This window comes from Phasianus colchicus, chromosome 34 (genome assembly GCF_987193195.1).
Source record: "Phasianus colchicus chromosome 34, bPhaCol1.hap1.1, whole genome shotgun sequence".
NCBI classification, from domain to species: Eukaryota; Metazoa; Chordata; class Aves; order Galliformes; family Phasianidae; genus Phasianus; species Phasianus colchicus.
This window is the reverse complement of record NC_143469.1, coordinates 431,864-452,108: the sequence shown is the minus strand read 5'-3', so window position 1 is coordinate 452,108 and position 20,245 is coordinate 431,864. Positions and strand designations below refer to the sequence as shown.

Here is a 20,245-nt window from a genome sequence, read left to right as displayed (position 1 = left end):
CCGTGTCACCTGGAGCAATACAGGGCTAACAGGCCGTGTCACCTGGGAAGAATACAGGGATGTCTGGACCTGCAGACGTGGGATCAGGAAACACAAGGCGCAGAACTGAACTTGGAGAGGGACGTGAAAAACAACAGGAAGACTTTCTACACGTGCATTGGCCAGAAGAGACAGGTCAAAGCAAGTGTGCCTCCTTTGTAAATGTAAAAGGAGAACTGCCTGCAACAGATGGAGAGAAGTCTGAGGTACAGGATGAGTTCTGTGCCTCGGTCTTCACTGGCAGCCAGGATTCCAGAGTTTGTCACGTCCCTGAGCCCTGCATCCATAAACCTCCAGGTGGGGACCGGGGTGGTAAATACCCCCTGCTGTGAGGGCAGAGCAGAGAGACTGCCTGATGAGATTGAACGTGTGCAAGTCTATGGAGCAGATAGATGGTGAGATGTGAGACTGAACGTGTACAAGTCTATGGGCAGGATGGCGTGCATCTCAGGGCTCTGAAGAAGCTGGCTGCCGAGCCGCTCTCCATCATATTTGAGAAGTCGTGGCTGTCAGGTGAGGTCCCAGATGCCTGGAGGAAGGGTCACGTCACTGCCGTTGGCAAGAAAGGGAGCAAGGAGGACACGGGAACTACAGGCCGGTGAGTCTCACCTCTGTGCCTGGGAAGATGATGGGACAGATCCTCCTGGATGACATGCTTGATCACATGAGGAGTGAGCGTGTGATCCGAGACAGCCAGCACGGCTTCAGCAGGGGAAGTCATGCTTAACCAATCTGGTGGCCTTCTGTGATGGAGTGACGGGATCGGTGGACAAGGGGAGGGTGACCGATGTCATTTCCCTGGACTTGAGCACGGCCTTTGACACGGTCCCCCACCACATCCTTATCTCCAAACCGGAGGGATGTGGATTTGATGGGTGGACCACTCGATGGATAAGGAATTTGTTGTAAGGCCTCAGACAAAGAGTGGTTATTAATGGCCCTATGTCCAGGTGAGGCCAGTAACGAGCAGCATCCCACAGGGCTCTGTCTTGGGACCGATGCTCTTTAGCACCTTTATCAATGACATGAATGGTGGAATCGAGTGCACCCTCAGCAAGTTTGCTGACAACACCAAGCTGAGCGGTGCGGTTGACACGGCTGAAGGAAGGGATGCCATTCGGAGGGACCTCGACAGGTTGGAAAGGCGGACCCGGGTGAACCTGATCAGGTCCTACACAGCACAGTGCAAGGTTTTGCACTTGGGCCGGAGGAATCCCAGGCATCCATACAGACTGGAAGGAGCGGTCCTTGAGAGCAGCCCCGTGGAGAAGGACCTGGGGGTCCTGATAGATGAAAAGCTTAGCATGAGCCAGCAGTGTGCCCTTGCAGGTGGGAAAGCAAATGGAATCCTGGGCTCCATCAGAAGAGGGGTGGCCAGCAGGGACAGGGAGGTGATTGTCCCCCTCTACTCCACTCTTGTGAGGCCCCATCTGCAGTACTGCGACCACGTCTGGAGCCCCCAGTACAAGAAAGACAGGGAGCTGTTGGAGAGGATCCAGAGGAGGGCCACAAAGATGATCAGGGGACTGGAGCACCTCCCTTATGAGGACAGGCTGAGGGAGCTGGGCTTGTTCAGCCTGGAGAAAAGAAGGCTGCAGGGTGACCTCATTGCAGCATTTCAGCACCTAAAGGGAGCCTACAAGCAGGAGGGAAGTCAACTCTTGGAAAGGGTAGAAAACTGCAGGACGAGGGGAAATGGTTTGAAGTTGAGGCAGGGAAGATTTAGGGTGGATGTCAGGGGGAAGTTCTTTACAGAGAGTGGTCAGGTGCTGGAACAGCTGCCCAGAGAGATTGTGGATGCCCCATCCATCCCTGGAGGTGTTCAAGGCCAGATTGGATGGGAACCTGGGCAGCCTGGTCTAGTGTGAAATGTGGAGGTTGGTGGCCCTGCATGTAGCAGGGGGGTTGGAGATTCATGATCCTTGAGGTCCCTTCCAACCCCGGCAATTCTGTGATTCTCCTATTCTGTGTCTTCTCCCTGATGCCAATTGGAAGTGATCTCCTTTAGTCTTCAGTATAACAGACATTCTGTGACTGTGCTTTAAGACAGTCTCCCTTGAGCGTTTTAGTTGTGCTTGTTTAGTGCTTGTAAAACCAACTGTGCAAGTGCTGCTCTCCTCCCCATTGTGAGGGGATTGCTGGCAGGAGCTAAGCAGTTATCACAGGCACATCCAGCAAGGAGCTGCCGTAGCAGATGGGCGGGTGGAGCAGCTGTCTTCCAACCTGTCCACTGCAGCAGTTGGCATTCTGTAAGCTACTCTTCCCCAGTTTGCAGAACCAGTATCAAAAGTTGATACTCTTTTGTGAAAGAGTAAATGGGGGTTGAAAAAAGAGGCAATATGACATTCCTGACTGCAGATAAACAACAGCACAGATGCTGGTCACCGCCGCAGAAAAAGCTGGACTTGTTAATGAAGCAGCTTATCCATCTGTGTTGGGATTTTGTACAGCTGACCTCACCTGCCTCTCATTCCTTGCCATCGCCCCCTTTTTCCTCTAAGGTGAAAAAGACAGCCTTATTCTTTTTGAGTCCGTAATTGTGATCGTTTATTGATTGAGTACAACCAGATAAGACATGGAGTGCCAAGTTGGGCGGCACACGCAGCGCTGCCCTGTAACACCACACACTGCAGCTGCTGCCTTCTGATGTTCTTCCTCTCAGTCCTTCAGGTGCAGATTCCGCATCATTGCCACAGGGCTGTTCATTAGAGAGGACTGGAAAAAAACAAAGCAAGTGTAGAAATAGGACAGAAACAATCTAGGGAGAGCTCACTAAGAAAGTCTGAACAGTAAACTTCCACAACAGCCCCATGCAGAACAGCAGGTTACTGCCATTCAGATCACTGACATTACTTCCCATAACACACAGCTTAGCTGCTTGCCCTTCCTTTTCCCTACCTGAGCTGCTTGCCCTTCCTTTTCCCTACCTGAGCTGCTTGCCCTTCCTTTTCCCTACCTGAGCTGCTTGCCCTTCCTTTTCCCTACCTGAGCTGCTTGCCCTTCCTTTTCCCTACCTGAGCTGCTTGCCCTTCCTTTTCCCTACCTGAGCTGCTTGCCCTTCCTTTTCCCTACCTGAGCTGCTTGCCCTTCCTTTTCCCTACCTGAGCTGCTTGCCCTTCCTTTTCCCTACCTGAGCTGCTTGCCCTTCCTTTTCCCTACCTGAGCTGCTTGCCCTTCCTTTTCCCTACCTGAGCTGCTTGCCCTTCCTTTTCCCTACCTGAGCTGCTTGCCCTTCCTTTTCCCTACCTGAGCTGCTTGCCCTTCCTTTTCCCTACCTGAGCTGCTTGCCCTTCCTTTTCCCTACCTGAGCTGCTTGCCCCTCGCCTCCTTTTTCTTGGTGCTCTTGCCTTTTCCTGCTACTCACTCCCAATCTCAACACTTGCCTGCTCTGCTTGCTGCTCTGACAAGTGCCTCTTAACTCTGCTCGCAGCTTCTCTCCTTCTGCATGCCCTTCTCTATTCCCTTCTCGTGCCCTTCAGGCTTCTGCTCCCCTTGCTGAGCAAGCCCATGCCCGGTAGCTCCCCTTCAACCTCCTCCGCCCTTTGCCTTTCTCCACACAGATGCTTGCTTCTGGCCAGCACTCCTGCCCGCTGCCTAGCCCACAGCCCGCATCTCTTGGGGAGACAGCAAGGTGGCCTAGAGCTACCCACACCTCCTCCCGGGCACGGCTTCTCAGCTTTGCTTCAAGCCCACAAAAAGCCCCAAGGAGCTCCTCTTACCTTTGGGCTCAGCTTCTTCTCCTGCCGTGCAGCTCCTGTGCCAGGCCGGGGCTCAGCTCTTCCCACACTCCACCATTCCTGCAAGATTGCTTTCTCTCATTCACTGCCTTCCTTTGCTTTCCTTTGCCCTGCTACCCTTAGCTTCCCTACTTGCTTCCTCTACATTTACGTGCACCGCTTTGTACTTTTGAGTCTCTTCTTTGCCTCTTCTTTCTCTATTTTCCCTTCAACCCTCCCCTCCCCCCTCCCTCCCATTTTTCCCTTCCTCCCCTCCCCTCTCTCCTCTCCCCCCCCCTTCCCTTCCCCTCCCCTCCCGTACCCCCCCTTTTCTCCCTTTCCCCTCCCCTTCCCCCTTGCCTTATGGCAAACTCACCTTTCCTGCTCTTCACTCCCTCCTTCTTCATTCTCCTGCCTTTTGCTGCTACTCTCGCCTTGCTTTCCCTTGCTGTGCTCTGCTTTGCTTTCTCTACATTTTGGCCATCCAGTCTTTTCTCAGCTGTTATTCTTGACTGTTTACTTGGCTTTTTTCTTCTTTTCTCATTTCTTTTTTTTCTGACCTTTTTGGGCTTTTTTCTTTTTCTTCTTTTTTTATGCTTTCGTTTCTTTTTTCATTTCATTGCACTTGTTCTTTTTTTTTTTTTTTCTCTTTTCCTTTTTTTTTTTTTTGTTTTCATCTATTTTTTCTCATTTCCATCTTGGTTTTCTTTTTTCATTTTCACTCTTTTTTTCTTTTTTTTTTATTCTTTTTTCTTTTTTTTTCATTGCACTTTTCTTTTTTATTTCATTTTTCTCTCTCCTTTCTCATTTTTTTTTTTTCATTTTTTCTTTTTCATCTTGGTTTTCTCTTTTTGTTTTCCATTTTTTTTTCTTTTTTCCTTTTTTATTTTTTTTCCTTTATTACTCTTTTTTTTCCCCTTTCTCTTTTTTCTTTCACCTTTTTTTCTTGTTTTTCTTTTTTTTTTTTTTTTTTATAATCATAGGTACTCCTGAAACCCCCTTTAAGCCCTCCCTACCCTCCCCATTCTTTCTTTTCACCCTCACCTCCCCCCTTGCCCTATCCTACCATTCCCTTGCCTGCTCTTCTTACCTGAGCTGCTGTCCCTTCCTTTACCTACCTGAGCTGCTTGTTCCAAAAATTACCTAGCTGACCTGCTTGCCCCTCGCTTTCCTAGCTGAGCTGCTGGCCCCTCTCATTCCCTACCTGAGCTGCTTCCCCCTAACTTACCGAGCTGAGCTCCTTGCCCCTCGCTACGTACTTGAGCAGATGTTTGCTCACTTGGCTTCCTTACTGGTTGTCCCCTCACTTACCTACCTCACCTGCTATCCACTCACTTTCCTAGCTTAACTGCTGTTCCCTCCCTTCCCTACCTGAGCTGCATGCCCTTCCTTTTCCCTACCTGAGCTGCATGCCCTTCCTTTTCCCTACCTGAGCTGCATGCCCTTCCTTTTCCCTACCTGAGCTGCTGTCCCCTCCCTTCCCTACCTGAGCTGCTTGCCCCTCGCCTCCTTTTTCTTGGTGCTCTTGCCTTTTCCTGCTACTCACTCCCAATCTCAACACTTGCCTGCTCTGCTTGCTGCTCTGACAAGTGCCTCTTAACTCTGCTCGCAGCTTCTCTCCTTCTGCATGCCCTTCTCTATTCCCTTCTCGTGCCCTTCAGGCTTCTGCTCCCCTTGCTGAGCAAGCCCATGCCCGGTAGCTCCCCTTCAACCTCCTCCGCCCTTTGCCTTTCTCCACACAGATGCTTGCTTCTGGCCAGCACTCCTGCCCGCTGCCTAGCCCACAGCCCGCATCTCTTGGGGAGACAGCAAGGTGGCCTGGAGCTACCCACACCTCCTCCCGGGCACGGCTTCTCAGCTTTGCTTCAAGCCCACAAAAAGCCCCAAGGAGCTCCTCTTACCTTTGGGCTCAGCTTCTTCTCCTGCCGTGCAGCTCCTGTGCCAGGCCGGGGCTCAGCTCTTCCCACACTCCACCATTCCTGCAAGATTGCTTTCTCTCATTCACTGCCTTCCTTTGCTTTCCTTTGCCCTGCTACCCTTAGCTTCCCTACTTGCTTCCTCTACATTTACGTGCACCGCTTTGTACTTTTGAGTCTCTTCTTTGCCTCTTCTTTCTCTATTTTCCCTTCAACCCTCCCCTCCCCCCACCCTCCCATTTTTCCCTTCCTCCCCTCCCCTCTCTCCTCTCCCCCCCCCTTCCCTTCCCCTCCCCTCCTGTACCCCCCCTTTTCTCCCTTTCCCCTCCCCTTCCCCCTTGCCTTATGGCAAACTCACCTTTCCTGCTCTTCACTCCCTCCTTCTTCATTCTCCTGCCTTTTGCTGCTACTCTCGCCTTGCTTTCCCTTGCTGTGCTCTGCTTTGCTTTCTCTACATTTTGGCCATCCAGTCTTTTCTCAGCTGTTATTCTTGACTGTTTACTTGGCTTTTTTCTTCTTTTCTCATTTCTTTTTTTTCTGACCTTTTTGGGCTTTTTTCTTTTTCTTCTTTTTTTATGCTTTCGTTTCTTTTTTCATTTCATTGCACTTGTTCTTTTTTTTTTTCTCTTTTCCTTTTTTTTTTTGTTTTCATCTATTTTTTCTCATTTTCATCTTGGTTTTCTTTTTTCATTTTCACTCTTTTTTTCTTTTTTTTTATTCTTTTCTCTTATTTTTTCATTGCACTTTTCTTTTTTATTTCATTTTTCTCTCTCTTTTCTCATTTTTTTCTATTTTCATTTTTTCTTTTTCATCTTGGTTTTCTCTTTTTGTTTTCCATTATTTTTTCTTCTTTGCTTTGTTATTTTTTTCCTTTATTACTCTTTTTTTTCCCCTTTCTCTTTTTTCTTTCACCTTTTTTTCTTGTTTTTCATTTTTCTTTTTTTTTTTTCTTTTTTTTTTTTTTATAATCATAGGTACTCCTGAAACCCCCTTTAAGCCCTCCCTACCCTCCCCATTCTTTCTTTTCACCCTCACCTCCCCCCTTGCCCTATCCTACCATTCCCTTGCCTGCTCTTCTTACCTGAGATGCTGTCCCTTCCTTTACCTACCTGAGCTGCTTGTTCCAAAAATTACCTAGCTGACCTGCTTGTCCCTCGCTTTCCTAGCTGAGCTGCTGGCCCCTCTCATTCCCTACCTGAGCTGCTTCCCCCTAACTTACCGAGCTGAGCTCCTTGCCCCTCGCTACGTACTTGAGCAGATGTTTGCTCACTTGGCTTCCTTACTGGTTGTCCCCTCACTTACCTACCTCACCTGCTATCCACTCACTTTCCTAGCTTAGGTGCTGTCCCCTCCCTTCCCTACCTGAGCTGCTTGCCCTTCCTTTTCCCTACCTGAGCTGCTTGCCCTTCCTTTTCCCTACCTGAGCTGCTTGCCCTTCCTTTTCCCTACCTGAGCTGCTTGCCCCTCGCCTCCTTTTTCTTGGTGCTCTTGCCTTTTCCTGCTACTCACTCCCAATCTCAACACTTGCCTGCTCTGCTTGCTGCTCTGACAAGTGCCTCTTAACTCTGCTCGCAGCTTCTCTCCTTCTGCATGCCCTTCTCTATTCCCTTCTCGTGCCCTTCAGGCTTCTGCTCCCCTTGCTGAGCAAGCCCATGCCCGGTAGCTCCCCTTCAACCTCCTCCGCCCTTTGCCTTTCTCCACACAGATGCTTGCTTCTGGCCAGCACTCCTGCCCGCTGCCTAGCCCACAGCCCGCATCTCTTGGGGAGACAGCAAGGTGGCCTAGAGCTACCCACACCTCCTCCCGGGCACGGCTTCTCAGCTTTGCTTCAAGCCCACAAAAAGCCCCAAGGAGCTCCTCTTACCTTTGGGCTCAGCTTCTTCTCCTGCCGTGCAGCTCCTGTGCCAGGCCGGGGCTCAGCTCTTCCCACACTCCACCATTCCTGCAAGATTGCTTTCTCTCATTCACTGCCTTCCTTTGCTTTCCTTTGCCCTGCTACCCTTAGCTTCCCTACTTGCTTCCTCTACATTTACGTGCACCGCTTTGTACTTTTGAGTCTCTTCTTTGCCTCTTCTTTCTCTATTTTCCCTTCAACCCTCCCCTCCCCCCTCCCTCCCATTTTTCCCTTCCTCCCCTCCCCTCTCTCCTCTCCCCCCCCCTTCCCTTCCCCTCCCCTCCCGTACCCCCCCTTTTCTCCCTTTCCCCTCCCCTTCCCCCTTGCCTTATGGCAAACTCACCTTTCCTGCTCTTCACTCCCTCCTTCTTCATTCTCCTGCCTTTTGCTGCTACTCTCGCCTTGCTTTCCCTTGCTGTGCTCTGCTTTGCTTTCTCTACATTTTGGCCATCCAGTCTTTTCTCAGCTGTTATTCTTGACTGTTTACTTGGCTTTTTTCTTCTTTTCTCATTTCTTTTTTTTCTGACCTTTTTGGGCTTTTTTCTTTTTCTTCTTTTTTTATGCTTTCGTTTCTTTTTTCATTTCATTGCACTTGTTCTTTTTTTTTTTTCTCTTTTCCTTTTTTTTTTTTTTGTTTTCATCTATTTTTTCTCATTTCCATCTTGGTTTTCTTTTTTCATTTTCACTCTTTTTTTCTTTTTTTTTTTATTCTTTTTTCTTTTTTTTTCATTGCACTTTTCTTTTTTATTTCATTTTTCTCTCTCCTTTCTCATTTTTTTTTTTTCATTTTTTCTTTTTCATCTTGGTTTTCTCTTTTTGTTTTCCATTTTTTTTTCTTTTTTCCTTTTTTATTTTTTTTCCTTTATTACTCTTTTTTTTCCCCTTTCTCTTTTTTCTTTCACCTTTTTTTCTTGTTTTTCTTTTTTTTTTTTTTTTTTTTTTATAATCATAGGTACTCCTGAAACCCCCTTTAAGCCCTCCCTACCCTCCCCATTCTTTCTTTTCACCCTCACCTCCCCCCTTGCCCTATCCTACCATTCCCTTGCCTGCTCTTCTTACCTGAGATGCTGTCCCTTCCTTTACCTACCTGAGCTGCTTGTTCCAAAAATTACCTAGCTGACCTGCTTGCCCCTCGCTTTCCTAGCTGAGCTGCTGGCCCCTCTCATTCCCTACCTGAGCTGCTTCCCCCTAACTTACCGAGCTGAGCTCCTTGCCCCTCGCTACGTACTTGAGCAGATGTTTGCTCACTTGGCTTCCTTACTGGTTGTCCCCTCACTTACCTACCTCACCTGCTATCCACTCACTTTCCTAGCTTAGGTGCTGTCCCCTCCCTTCCCTACCTGAGCTGCATGCCCTTCCTTTTCCCTACCTGAGCTGCATGCCCTTCCTTTTCCCTACCTGAGCTGCTGTCCCCTCCCTTCCCTACCTGAGCTGCTTGCCCCTCGCCTCCTTTTTCTTGGTGCTCTTGCCTTTTCCTGCTACTCACTCCCAATCTCAACACTTGCCTGCTCTGCTTGCTGCTCTGACAAGTGCCTCTTAACTCTGCTCGCTGCTTCTCTCCTTCTGCATGCCCTTCTCTATTCCCTTCTCGTGCCCTTCAGGCTTCTGCTCCCCTTGCTGAGCAAGCCCATGCCCGGTAGCTCCCCTTCAACCTCCTCCGCCCTTTGCCTTTCTCCACACAGATGCTTGCTTCTGGCCAGCACTCCTGCCCGCTGCCTAGCCCACAGCCCGCATCTCTTGGGGAGACAGCAAGGTGGCCTGGAGCTACCCACACCTCCTCCCGGGCACGGCTTCTCAGCTTTGCTTCAAGCCCACAAAAAGCCCCAAGGAGCTCCTCTTACCTTTGGGCTCAGCTTCTTCTCCTGCCGTGCAGCTCCTGTGCCAGGCCGGGGCTCAGCTCTTCCCACACTCCACCATTCCTGCAAGATTGCTTTCTCTCATTCACTGCCTTCCTTTGCTTTCCTTTGCCCTGCTACCCTTAGCTTCCCTACTTGCTTCCTCTACATTTACGTGCACCGCTTTGTACTTTTGAGTCTCTTCTTTGCCTCTTCTTTCTCTATTTTCCCTTCAACCCTCCCCTCCCCCCTCCCTCCCATTTTTCCCTTCCTCCCCTCCCCTCTCTCCTCTCCCCCCCTCCTTCCCTTCCCCTCCCTTCCTGTACCCCCCCTTTTCTCCCTTTCCCCTCCCCTTCCCCCTTGCCTTATGGCAAACTCACCTTTCCTGCTCTTCACTCCCTCCTTCTTCATTCTCCTGCCTTTTGCTGCTACTCTCGCCTTGCTTTCCCTTGCTGTGCTCTGCTTTGCTTTCTCTACATTTTGGCCATCCAGTCTTTTCTCAGCTGTTATTCTTGACTGTTTACTTGGCTTTTTTCTTCTTTTCTCATTTCTTTTTTTTCTGACCTTTTTGGGCTTTTTTCTTTTTCTTCTTTTTTTATGCTTTCGTTTCTTTTTTCATTTCATTGCACTTGTTCTTTTTTTTTTTTTTCTCTTTTCCTTTTTTTTTTTTTTGTTTTCATCTATTTTTTCTCATTTCCATCTTGGTTTTCTTTTTTCATTTTCACTCTTTTTTTCTTTTTTTTTTTATTCTTTTTTCTTTTTTTTTCATTGCACTTTTCTTTTTTATTTCATTTTTCTCTCTCCTTTCTCATTTTTTTTTTTCATTTTTTCTTTTTCATCTTGGTTTTCTTTTTTTGTTTTCCATTATTTTTTCTTCTTTGCTTTTTTATTTTTTTCCTTTATTACTCTTTTTTTTCCCTTTCTCTTTTTTCTTTCACCTTTTTTTCTTGTTTTTCTTTTTTTTTTTTTTTTTTTTATAATCATAGGTACTCCTGAAACCCCCTTTAAGCCCTCCCTACCCTCCCCATTCTTTCTTTTCACCCTCACCTCCCCCCTTGCCCTATCCTACCATTCCCTTGCCTGCTCTTCTTACCTGAGCTGCTGTCCCTTCCTTTACCTACCTGAGCTGCTTGTTCCAAAAATTACCTAGCTGACCTGCTGGCCCCTCGCTTTCCTAGCTGAGCTGCTGGCCCCTCTCATTCCCTACCTGAGCTGCTTCCCCCTAACTTACCGAGCTGAGCTCCTTGCCCCTCGCTACGTACTTGAGCAGATGTTTGCTCACTTGGCTTCCTTACTGGTTGTCCCCTCACTTACCTACCTCACCTGCTATCCACTCACTTTCCTAGCTTAACTGCTGTTCCCTCCCTTCCCTACCTGAGCTGCATGCCCTTCCTTTTCCCTACCTGAGCTGCATGCCCTTCCTTTTCCCTACCTGAGCTGCATGCCCTTCCTTTTCCCTACCTGAGCTGCATGCCCTTCCTTTTCCCTACCTGAGCTGCATGCCCTTCCTTTTCCCTACCTGAGCTGCATGCCCTTCCTTTTCCCTACCTGAGCTGCATGCCCTTCCTTTTCCCTACCTGAGCTGCATGCCCTTCCTTTTCCCTACCTGAGCTGCATGCCCTTCCTTTTCCCTACCTGAGCTGCATGCCCTTCCTTTTCCCTACCTGAGCTGCATGCCCTTCCTTTTCCCTACCTGAGCTGCATGCCCTTCCTTTTCCCTACCTGAGCTGCATGCCCTTCCTTTTCCCTACCTGAGCTGCATGCCCTTCCTTTTCCCTACCTGAGCTGCATGCCCTTCCTTTTCCCTACCTGAGCTGCATGCCCTTCCTTTTCCCTACCTGAGCTGCATGCCCTTCCTTTTCCCTACCTGAGCTGCATGCCCTTCCTTTTCCCTACCTGAGCTGCATGCCCTTCCTTTTCCCTACCTGAGCTGCATGCCCTTCCTTTTCCCTACCTGAGCTGCATGCCCTTCCTTTTCCCTACCTGAGCTGCATGCCCTTCCTTTTCCCTACCTGAGCTGCATGCCCTTCCTTTTCCCTACCTGAGCTGCATGCCCTTCCTTTTCCCTACCTGAGCTGCATGCCCTTCCTTTTCCCTACCTGAGCTGCATGCCCCTCGCCTCCTTTTTCTTGGTGCTCTTGCCTTTTCCTGCTACTCACTCCCAATCTCAACACTTGCCTGCTCTGCTTGCTGCTCTGACAAGTGCCTCTTAACTCTGCTCGCAGCTTCTCTCCTTCTGCATGCCCTTCTCTATTCCCTTCTCGTGCCCTTCAGGCTTCTGCTCCCCTTGCTGAGCAAGCCCATGCCCGGTAGCTCCCCTTCAACCTCCTCCGCCCTTTGCCTTTCTCCACACAGATGCTTGCTTCTGGCCAGCACTCCTGCCCGCTGCCTAGCCCACAGCCCGCATCTCTTGGGGAGACAGCAAGGTGGCCTGGAGCTACCCACACCTCCTCCCGGGCACGGCTTCTCAGCTTTGCTTCAAGCCCACAAAAAGCCCCAAGGAGCTCCTCTTACCTTTGGGCTCAGCTTCTTCTCCTGCCGTGCAGCTCCTGTGCCAGGCCGGGACTCAGCTCTTCCCACACTCCACCATTCCTGCAAGATTGCTTTCTCTCATTCACTGCCTTCCTTTGCTTTCCTTTGCCCTGCTACCCTTAGCTTCCCTACTTGCTTCCTCTACATTTACGTGCACCGCTTTGTACTTTTGAGTCTCTTCTTTGCCTCTTCTTTATTTTCCCTTCAGCCCTCCCCTCCCCCTCCCCTCCCCCCTCCCTCCCATTTTTCCCTTCCTCCCCTCCCCTCTCTCCTCTCCCCCCCCCTTCCCTTCCCCTCCCCTCCCGTACCCCCCCTTTTCTCCCTTTCCCCTCCCCTTCCCCCTTGCCTTATGGCAAACTCACCTTTCCTGCTCTTCACTCCCTCCTTCTTCATTCTCCTGCCTTTTGCTGCTACTCTCGCCTTGCTTTCCCTTGCTGTGCTCTGCTTTGCTTTCTCTACATTTTGGCCATCCAGTCTTTTCTCAGCTGTTATTCTTGACTGTTTACTTGGCTTTTTTCTTCTTTTCTCATTTCTTTTTTTTCTGACCTTTTTGGGCTTTTTTCTTTTTCTTCTTTTTTTATGCTTTCGTTTCTTTTTTCATTTCATTGCACTTGTTCTTTTTTTTTTTTTTCTCTTTTCCTTTTTTTTTTTTGTTTTCATCTATTTTTTCTCATTTTCATCTTGGTTTTCTTTTTTCATTTTCACTCTTTTTTTCTTTTTTTTTATTCTTTTTTCTTTTTTTTTCATTGCACTTTTCTTTTTTATTTCATTTTTCTCTCTCTTTTCTCATTTTTTTCTATTTTCATTTTTTCTTTTTCATCTTGGTTTTCTCTCTTTGTTTTCCATTTTTTTTCCTTTTTTCCTTTTTTATTTTTTTCCTTTATTACTCTTTTTTTTTCCCTTTCTCTTTTTTCTTTCACCTTTTTTTCTTGTTTTTCTTTTTTTTTTTTTTTTTTTTTTTTTTTTTTTTTTTTATAATCATAGGTACTCCTGAAACCCCCTTTAAGCCCTCCCTACCCTCCCCATTCTTTCTTTTCACCCTCACCTCCCCCCTTGCCCTATCCTACCATTCCCTTGCCTGCTCTTCTTACCTGAGCTGCTGTCCCTTCCTTTACCTACCTGAGCTGCTTGTTCCAAAAATTACCTAGCTGAGCTGCTGGCCCCTCTCATTCCCTACCTGAGCTGCTTCCCCCTAACTTACCGAGCTGAGCTCCTTGCCCCTCGCTACGTACTTGAGCAGATGTTTGCTCACTTGGCTTCCTTACTGGTTGTCCCCTCACTTACCTACCTCACCTGCTATCCACTCACTTTCCTAGCTTAGGTGCTGTCCCCTCCCTTCCCTACCTGAGCTGCATGCCCTTCCTTTTCCCTACCTGAGCTGCATGCCCTTCCTTTCCCTACCTGAGCTGCTGTCCCCTCCCTTCCCTACCTGAGCTGCATGCCCTTCCTTTTCCCTACCTGAGCTGCTGTCCCCTCCCTTCCCTACCTGAGCTACATGCCCTTCCTTTTCCCTACCTGAGCTGCTTGCCCCTCGCCTCCTTTTTCTTGGTGCTCTTGCCTTTTCCTGCTACTCACTCCCAATCTCAACACTTGCCTGCTCTGCTTGCTGCTCTGACAAGTGCCTCTTAACTCTGCTCGCTGCTTCTCCCCTTCTGCATGCCCTTCTCTATTCCCTTCTCGTGCCCTTCTGGCTTCTGCTCCCCTTGCTGAGCAAGCCCATGCCCGGTAGCTCCCCTTCAACCTCCTCCGCCCTTTGCCTTTCTCTTGGGGAGACAGCAAGGTGGCCTGGAGCTACCCACACCTCCTCCCGGGCACGGCTTCTCAGCTTTGCTTCAAGCCCACAAAAAGCCCCAAGGAGCTCCTCTTACCTTTGGGCTCAGCTTCTTCTCCTGCCACGCAGCTCCTGTGCCAGGCCGGGGCTCAGCTCTTCCCACACTCCTCCATTCCTGCAAGGTTGCTTTCCTTTGCTCTGCTGCAGTTAGCTTTCCTACTTGCTTTCTCTTGATATACATGGATTGCTTTTTACTTTTTTTCATCCTCTGTGCCTCTTTTTTTCTGTTTTCAGCACTTCCATTTTTTTTTCTTTTTCCATCTTTTTTTTTCTTACTTTTCATTCTCATTTTTCCTTTTGTTTTTTTTTTTTTTCCCCGCCCCGTTGAGATTCTCCCTCTTTATCCCCCTCAGCTTGCCTCTATCTGTGCCTCCAACTGGGTCTTCTCTCTCACATTCCCGTCTTGTGCCCGGTGTCACCCCACATTACCCTCTATTTCCCTGTGCCCACGCAAACCCCCTATTGTCTCTCTGCAGCCTTTTATAACCTTACACCTCTCTACTTCCCCCCCAATCCCACCCACAGACCCCTGTCATGCCTGTTTCTCTATACCACGCCTACAGCCCTCCCACTGCTCCCTGTAGCCCCACATCCCCTTCTATCCCACCTCCATTCCCCCTACAGCCACTCATAGAGCCACAGTTTCTTAGGTCCTCCCCCAGCCCCCTATATCCCTCCCCGTAGCTCTCCCCAGCCCCTCCCACCCCCCAATGCTCCCTATAGCACCGTGTCCCCCCGTTTCCCCCTCACAGCCCTCTGCTGTCCCTTTGTACCCACCCCTATCGCCCCATGTACCCCGATACCACAGCCGCTGCAGCCCCGCCTGCCTCCCTATCCCCCCCCCGCCTTCCCAGCCCCTCACCCCACCAGGCTTCCTCCCCTGTCCCGGCGCCGCTCTCCGTCCCTCCCGGCTCCGGCTCTGCTGTGCTCAGCACCGCTCCCGTCGTGCCGCGGTTCCGTCTCGGTGCTGCCCGGACAGCTCCGGCGCGCAGTGGCGGTGCGGGGCGGCCAGGGCTGCGGGAGCGCCGCCGCCTGAGGGGAGAAGAGCTCTAGGCCGGCTGCCAACGGCCGTTCCCGCGCGCCGCTCCTCAGCCAATCGGAGCCGGCGCCGCTGCCGCTGACCAACGAGAGCCCGGGGGCGGAACGGATCGGCACGTGCCCAACGAGAGCCCGGGGGCGGGACGGACCGGCACCTGACCAATGAGAGCCCGGGGCTGGGACGGTCCGGCACCTGCCCAATGAGAGCCCGGGGGCGGTGCGGCGTTGCGCTGCGCTATTGGTGGGAGGAGCGCGGCAGGGGGCGGGCCGTGGGTGGGGCCTCGGGGTGCGCCCTACTGCTATAGGGGGTGCGAGATGGGAATGGGATTGACAGGTGGGAGGTGGGGCTTGGATGTGGGGTTGGGATATGAGGTTTGGAACTGGGCTTGGGATGTTGGATGTGCATTGGGATGTGAAATGTAGGGTTGGGGTGTGGGGATATGGATATGGGGTGGATATGGAATGGGAGATAGGAAAATGGAATATATATGGGATGGGCTTGGGATGGACATGGGACCAACACTGAAGAATGTGGGATGGATTGGGGATGAAATATGGACACGGGATGGGATTGGGATGATAGTGGCATGGGATAAGTAGATGGAATGGACATGGGATGCATGTGGGGATAAGGATTCGGAATGGCTATGGATATAGGGTTAAGGATGGGGATAGGATGTGGGGGTATGGATATGGGATGGGTTTGAGATGGCTGTGGGGTGGATATGATGGATATGGGATGGGATAACGTTGTGGGATACGGACGAGGGATGGCTACGAGATGGAGCTGTACTGGTTATAGGGCCATAGGGGCGATGGGGCCAGGATGCTGCAGTCACCTCTGTCCCCAGAGTTCATCCCCAGTGTGACACATGGAGCCCCACAGCCGCTCCTCTGCCCTTTATCACTTACATGGGGAGGACATCCCCCAACCTCCATTATCAAAAATAAACCTTAATTAGAAAAGTGAGGGGTGTCAACCCCGCCCCATGGGAACAATGTTTTCTGTGGGGGAGGGCACAGATTGCGTCTCCAGAGGGCTGTCCCAAACTCTGGGGGGTGTTCACAACTCTAGGATATGACACCACCAGGGTGCCATGAAGGTGTCCCAAGCTTTGGGGTGTGACACAGGGATGTCCCCAATTTTGGTGGTGTGACATTGTCATGTGGTGTTCCCACTTCCCTGGGAAGTCCTCCAGGTGGTCACGGTGTCCCCAGCTTCGGCTCAATGTCCCCAGGGTTTTTTTTGTCCCCTCTGCATGACGGTGACACCCGGCGCCAGCTGCCAGGAGTGACGCCCAACGGTGATGACACCGCATCACGGCTGTGCCACGCTGGTGTCACACAGTCCCCTCTGGTGGTGGCACAGAGTTCACCACCGTGCATGTCCCCGTCCTCATGACAGACGATGGTGACAGCACCAGAGGTTTCCGGTGTCACCGGGTCCTGCGGTAGGCAGGTCTGGAGGGGTGACAAACAACAGTGAGAGGCTCAGTGACAGCATGGTGACAACGTGGTGCCGCCTGTGCCTGCCCCCATGTGATGGTCAGAGTACAGGGAATGGTGTCACCCGATAGATGGTGGCACACAAGTGATGGTGACACCAGATGACGGTAACAACAGTGACAGCCAGGGATGGGGACGCTGCGTCACGGCTGTTCCACATCGAGGTCACCCTGTGTCACGGCGCCACCTGAAGACAGTGACATTCAGTGACACCCAATGGCATCCAGTGAAGGTGACACCCAACAATGGTGACACCACCGGCCCCATGTCAGACCCACAGCAGACCCCACGTGTCCCCTGACTGTCCCCTGCCCCCCTCCCTGTACCCCTCCTCGTCACCTCTTCAATGAGGATGGCACCGTGCTGAAGTTGTGCCACCATGGCAGGGGGGACAGCATGGGACAGTCATGGACAGCCAGAGTGACAGCGTCCAGGAGCTGTAGGACGCGGATGGGGCTCTCAAGGTACGTTGGTACGGCCCCAGGTTCCACGGTTACGGTGACAGTGAGAACTTTGGGGACAAGTGGTTGTCCGGTGTCACCCGGTGGCCCTGGGGGGATTGTTTCCGTGGGGCTTTGCACAGGGATTGGTGGGAACCATCCATTTCTGAAAGGAAGTGGCAAAAAATATACAAGAAAAGTGACATAGTATTGATTTTAATGGAAACAGACATTATTGGGGGCGATCCCACGGGGACAAAGAAGAGCGAGAATGTGTCACTATGTGAGGTTGTTCTCAAAATCCCCATTAGAGACCTCTGGAGGACTCCAGGAACGCCTGGGGACCCCAAGACACCCATGGGACATCTCCAGACCCTTCCAGAAGACAATAGGACCCTCTGAAGCCACCTGAGGACCACCCCACATTCCACAGGATCATTCTGGGACGTCTGCAGACCCTTCTGGATGAATCCAAGGACCCCCTGGATCAATTTGAAAACCCCCTGCACCCTCCAAGTCCTCTCTGGGACATCCCCAGAGATGTCTCTGATGACGGGATGACTCCAGGACCACTCAGACACACATGAGAACTCTCTGGGCCCTACCAGACTCTACTGGGACATCTCCAAATCATCCCAGTGGCTCCTCGGAGCTCCTGGACCCATCCTGGGAGCTTCCAGATCCTTCCAGGAACCCCCAGGACCATTCTTGGGACCCCCTGGACACCCCAGGATCCCTCTGGGACATCTCCAGATCCTTCTGTATGAATCCAAGGACACCTTGGATCCACCTGGGGACCAACTGGATGCCCCAAACCCCTCTACAACATCTCCAGATTCTTCTGCATGCCTCCAGGGGTATATAGGGGGGGGCTTGTGGGGAATCTATGGGCGGAAAGGTGTGAGTGGGGCTTCTGTGAGGTGGAAAGAGGGTCTGGAGGTGGAGAAAGGTTGGAAGGGGAAACTGAGGGATTGTGGAGGGCTTCTGTGGCGTGGAAAGGGGCTCTGAAGATGGAGAGAGGGGGTTGTGAGGGGGAAAAGAGCAGAACGAGGCTTCTGTGAGTGAAAAGGGGGCCTGGGGATGGAGGGGTACATTGTGGAGGGGAACTTGAGGGGTGGAAAGGGGGCTTCTGTAGGGCAGAAAGGGGGGTCTGGGAGTGGACGGGGGGTTGTGTGGGGGAAAAAAGGGGTGAGTTGGGTCTCTGCTGGGAGGAAAAGGGGTCTAGGAATGGAGAAGGGGTGGCAGAGGAAATCTGGAGGGTTGTGGGGGGCTTCTATGGGGTGGAAGGGGAGTCTGGGGGACACCTTAGGGAAGTATTGGGGGGGGAGAAGAGGAGAGTGGGATGTCTATGGGGTGGAAAAAGAGTCTGGGGGGAAACTTAGTGGCTTGTGTGGGGGAAAGGGGTGAACAGAGTTTCTACAAGGCAGGAAGAGCATCTGGGGGTGGAGGGAGGGGTGGGAGGGAAGAGCCAGGGGTTGTGCGAGGCTTCTATGGGGTCCGGCTGAGGGAAATTGGAGGTCAAAATGAGGAACTGACTCCAGGGGTCAGGGAGGAGCGCACAGGGGGTTACAGGGACCTCTAGGGGTCAGAAAAAAGGGGGGAGGAGGTGGGAGGAGAAGGGAGGACACGGGACCCTGGGGGTCAAATAGAGGGGAATGGGGGGTGGTAGGAGACTCTGGGGATCAGAATGGGGGAATTGGAGTGGGGGCACTCGGGGGGAGGAGAGGGGGTTCGGGGGTCAGATAGAGGAGACTGGGAAAGGGGGGGACTCTAGGGGACAGAATGGGGAGAGCGGTGGAGGGGTGGGGGGACACCAGGGATCAGAACGGGGGACTGGGGAGGGATGAGGGATCGGGGGGGGGACCCTGGGGATCAGAATGGGGGAGGCACAGAGGGGAGGGGTGGAAGAGGACTACGGCGATCAGAACGGGGGGACTGGAGGGGAGGGAGACCGGGGGGAGGGTGTAACCCCGGGGGGCACACAGAGGGACTGGGGGGTGCGGGCGATCAGCGGCAGGGGGAGAGGGGGGGAGGGCAGCGAAAGACACGGGGTGGGGGAGGCGGCGAGATGCAGGGCAGCCGCCCCCGCCGAGGGAAGCCCCGAGCACCACGGAGACCCCGCGGGGCCGAGACAGAGCGGCACGCGGCCCCCCCGCCGCCTTCACCCCGGCCCCCGCCCCGGCGCCCCCCGAACACCCACCTGTAGGAGCCGAGGCGGCGCCCGGAGCCCCGAGGCGCCCCGCACCGCTTCCGCACGGCCGCCTCCTCGGGTCGCGGCGTGATGACGTCACTCGGCGGGGACGGCGCGGCGCCGTAGCGACGGACCGGCGCTGAGGCGCTGAGGCGCCGTCGCCGTGGCGACGCCGTCGAACGGTACCGCTCCTGCGGGAGCCGCGCTGAGACGTGCGGCGTCTCCGGCTTCCCCAGAATCGCTTTCTCCAGGCCGATTCCGAGCTGCTGGCGCTTCTTGAAAGCCGAGCGCGCATCTCTGCCCGGTTTTCTCACGGCTCCTGCGGCGGCATCTCTGGCCACTTTCTCCTCCAAGGAAGAACCGAGCGGTGGCCCGGCCGGGCTCGGTGCGTGGGATGTGAGAAGGGCACAGCCCGGAGCAGGACCTGAAGAACGAGCTCAGCTCACCGCTGGCACGTGTTCTGTAGTCCCCCGGGTCCTGCAGAGCTGCGCTGGACTCGCTGAGCAGCACGGCGTGGTGCGGGGATGTAAGAGCACACAGGTGCTCGGTAGACTTGCTGGGGCAGGGAGCTCTCACTGACGCTAAACTCGCTGAAACGAAGTGACTCGTTCAGGACACGTGCCTGAAACATATGCTGGTTCTCTAGGCAGAGCTGCCGGACAGACCTGTCAGCACTGGGAATTAAGCACGGCAGTGACATGAAGCCAATGATGCGTTCATGTAAGAGCAAGAGGTGCTTTGGAATGCCTTTATGGCTGCACAGCTCCTCGGGAAGCAGTTACACCTGCCGGCTCAATAAGAGCTGTCCCGTAGATGCTGTACAGCTGTGGAGCCTTTGCCCACCTGCACTGCATCTTTTAGATGTATCATTGAGAGGAATTGAACCAGCAAGGCTTCAGGGCTGAGCTCTAAGAATGGAAACTCCCTCAACTTTTGAAAGAGACCGGGTTTCTAAGGTCTTAAGACCTGGAGCTGGCAGGGCACACCCCTCTTGTGCCTTTCCCCCGACTGGTTTTTGGGAGACAGCAAATGGACACCCCTACAAGAAGTCTCAGGGTGTTTCCTTCTGACACTCTTATTATGGAAGTAAGAATACATTCCTGGCTCCATTTTGCTCTTGTGTCAGAAGGCAGAGATTTAAGCTACCTAAAGTCACTTTTCCACAAACGTTCCCACAGAAAGAAGCATCCAACATCTCTCTGTAGCTACGGAGACCCTGACTTCTCAACCCTTTCCAGGTATGTTTTACTGTCTCTTTCCAAATTTAGAAACGGCAGCTGTGCAGAAAAACATGCCACAGATCCTGA

The 20,245-nt window shown here is 52.1% G+C and overlaps 1 protein-coding gene across 1 annotated transcript; it reads right to left on the bottom strand.

Annotated features, from left to right (window-relative positions):
- Window positions 1–1,760: 1,760 nt before the first annotated feature.
- Window positions 1,761–19,638, bottom strand: LOC149913808 (uncharacterized). The gene is made up of 8 exons (XM_090128591.1): window positions 19,477–19,638; window positions 14,631–15,446; window positions 13,801–13,878; window positions 11,915–11,992; window positions 9,407–9,484; window positions 7,536–7,613; window positions 5,657–5,734; window positions 1,761–3,836 (listed from the first exon to the last, which is right to left on the bottom strand). The coding sequence occupies exons 1-8, from the start codon at window positions 19,636–19,638 to the stop codon at window positions 3,723–3,725; spliced, it is 1,482 nt and encodes a 493-aa protein (XP_089984717.1). The 3' UTR covers window positions 1,761–3,722.
- Window positions 19,639–20,245: the final 607 nt, after the last annotated feature.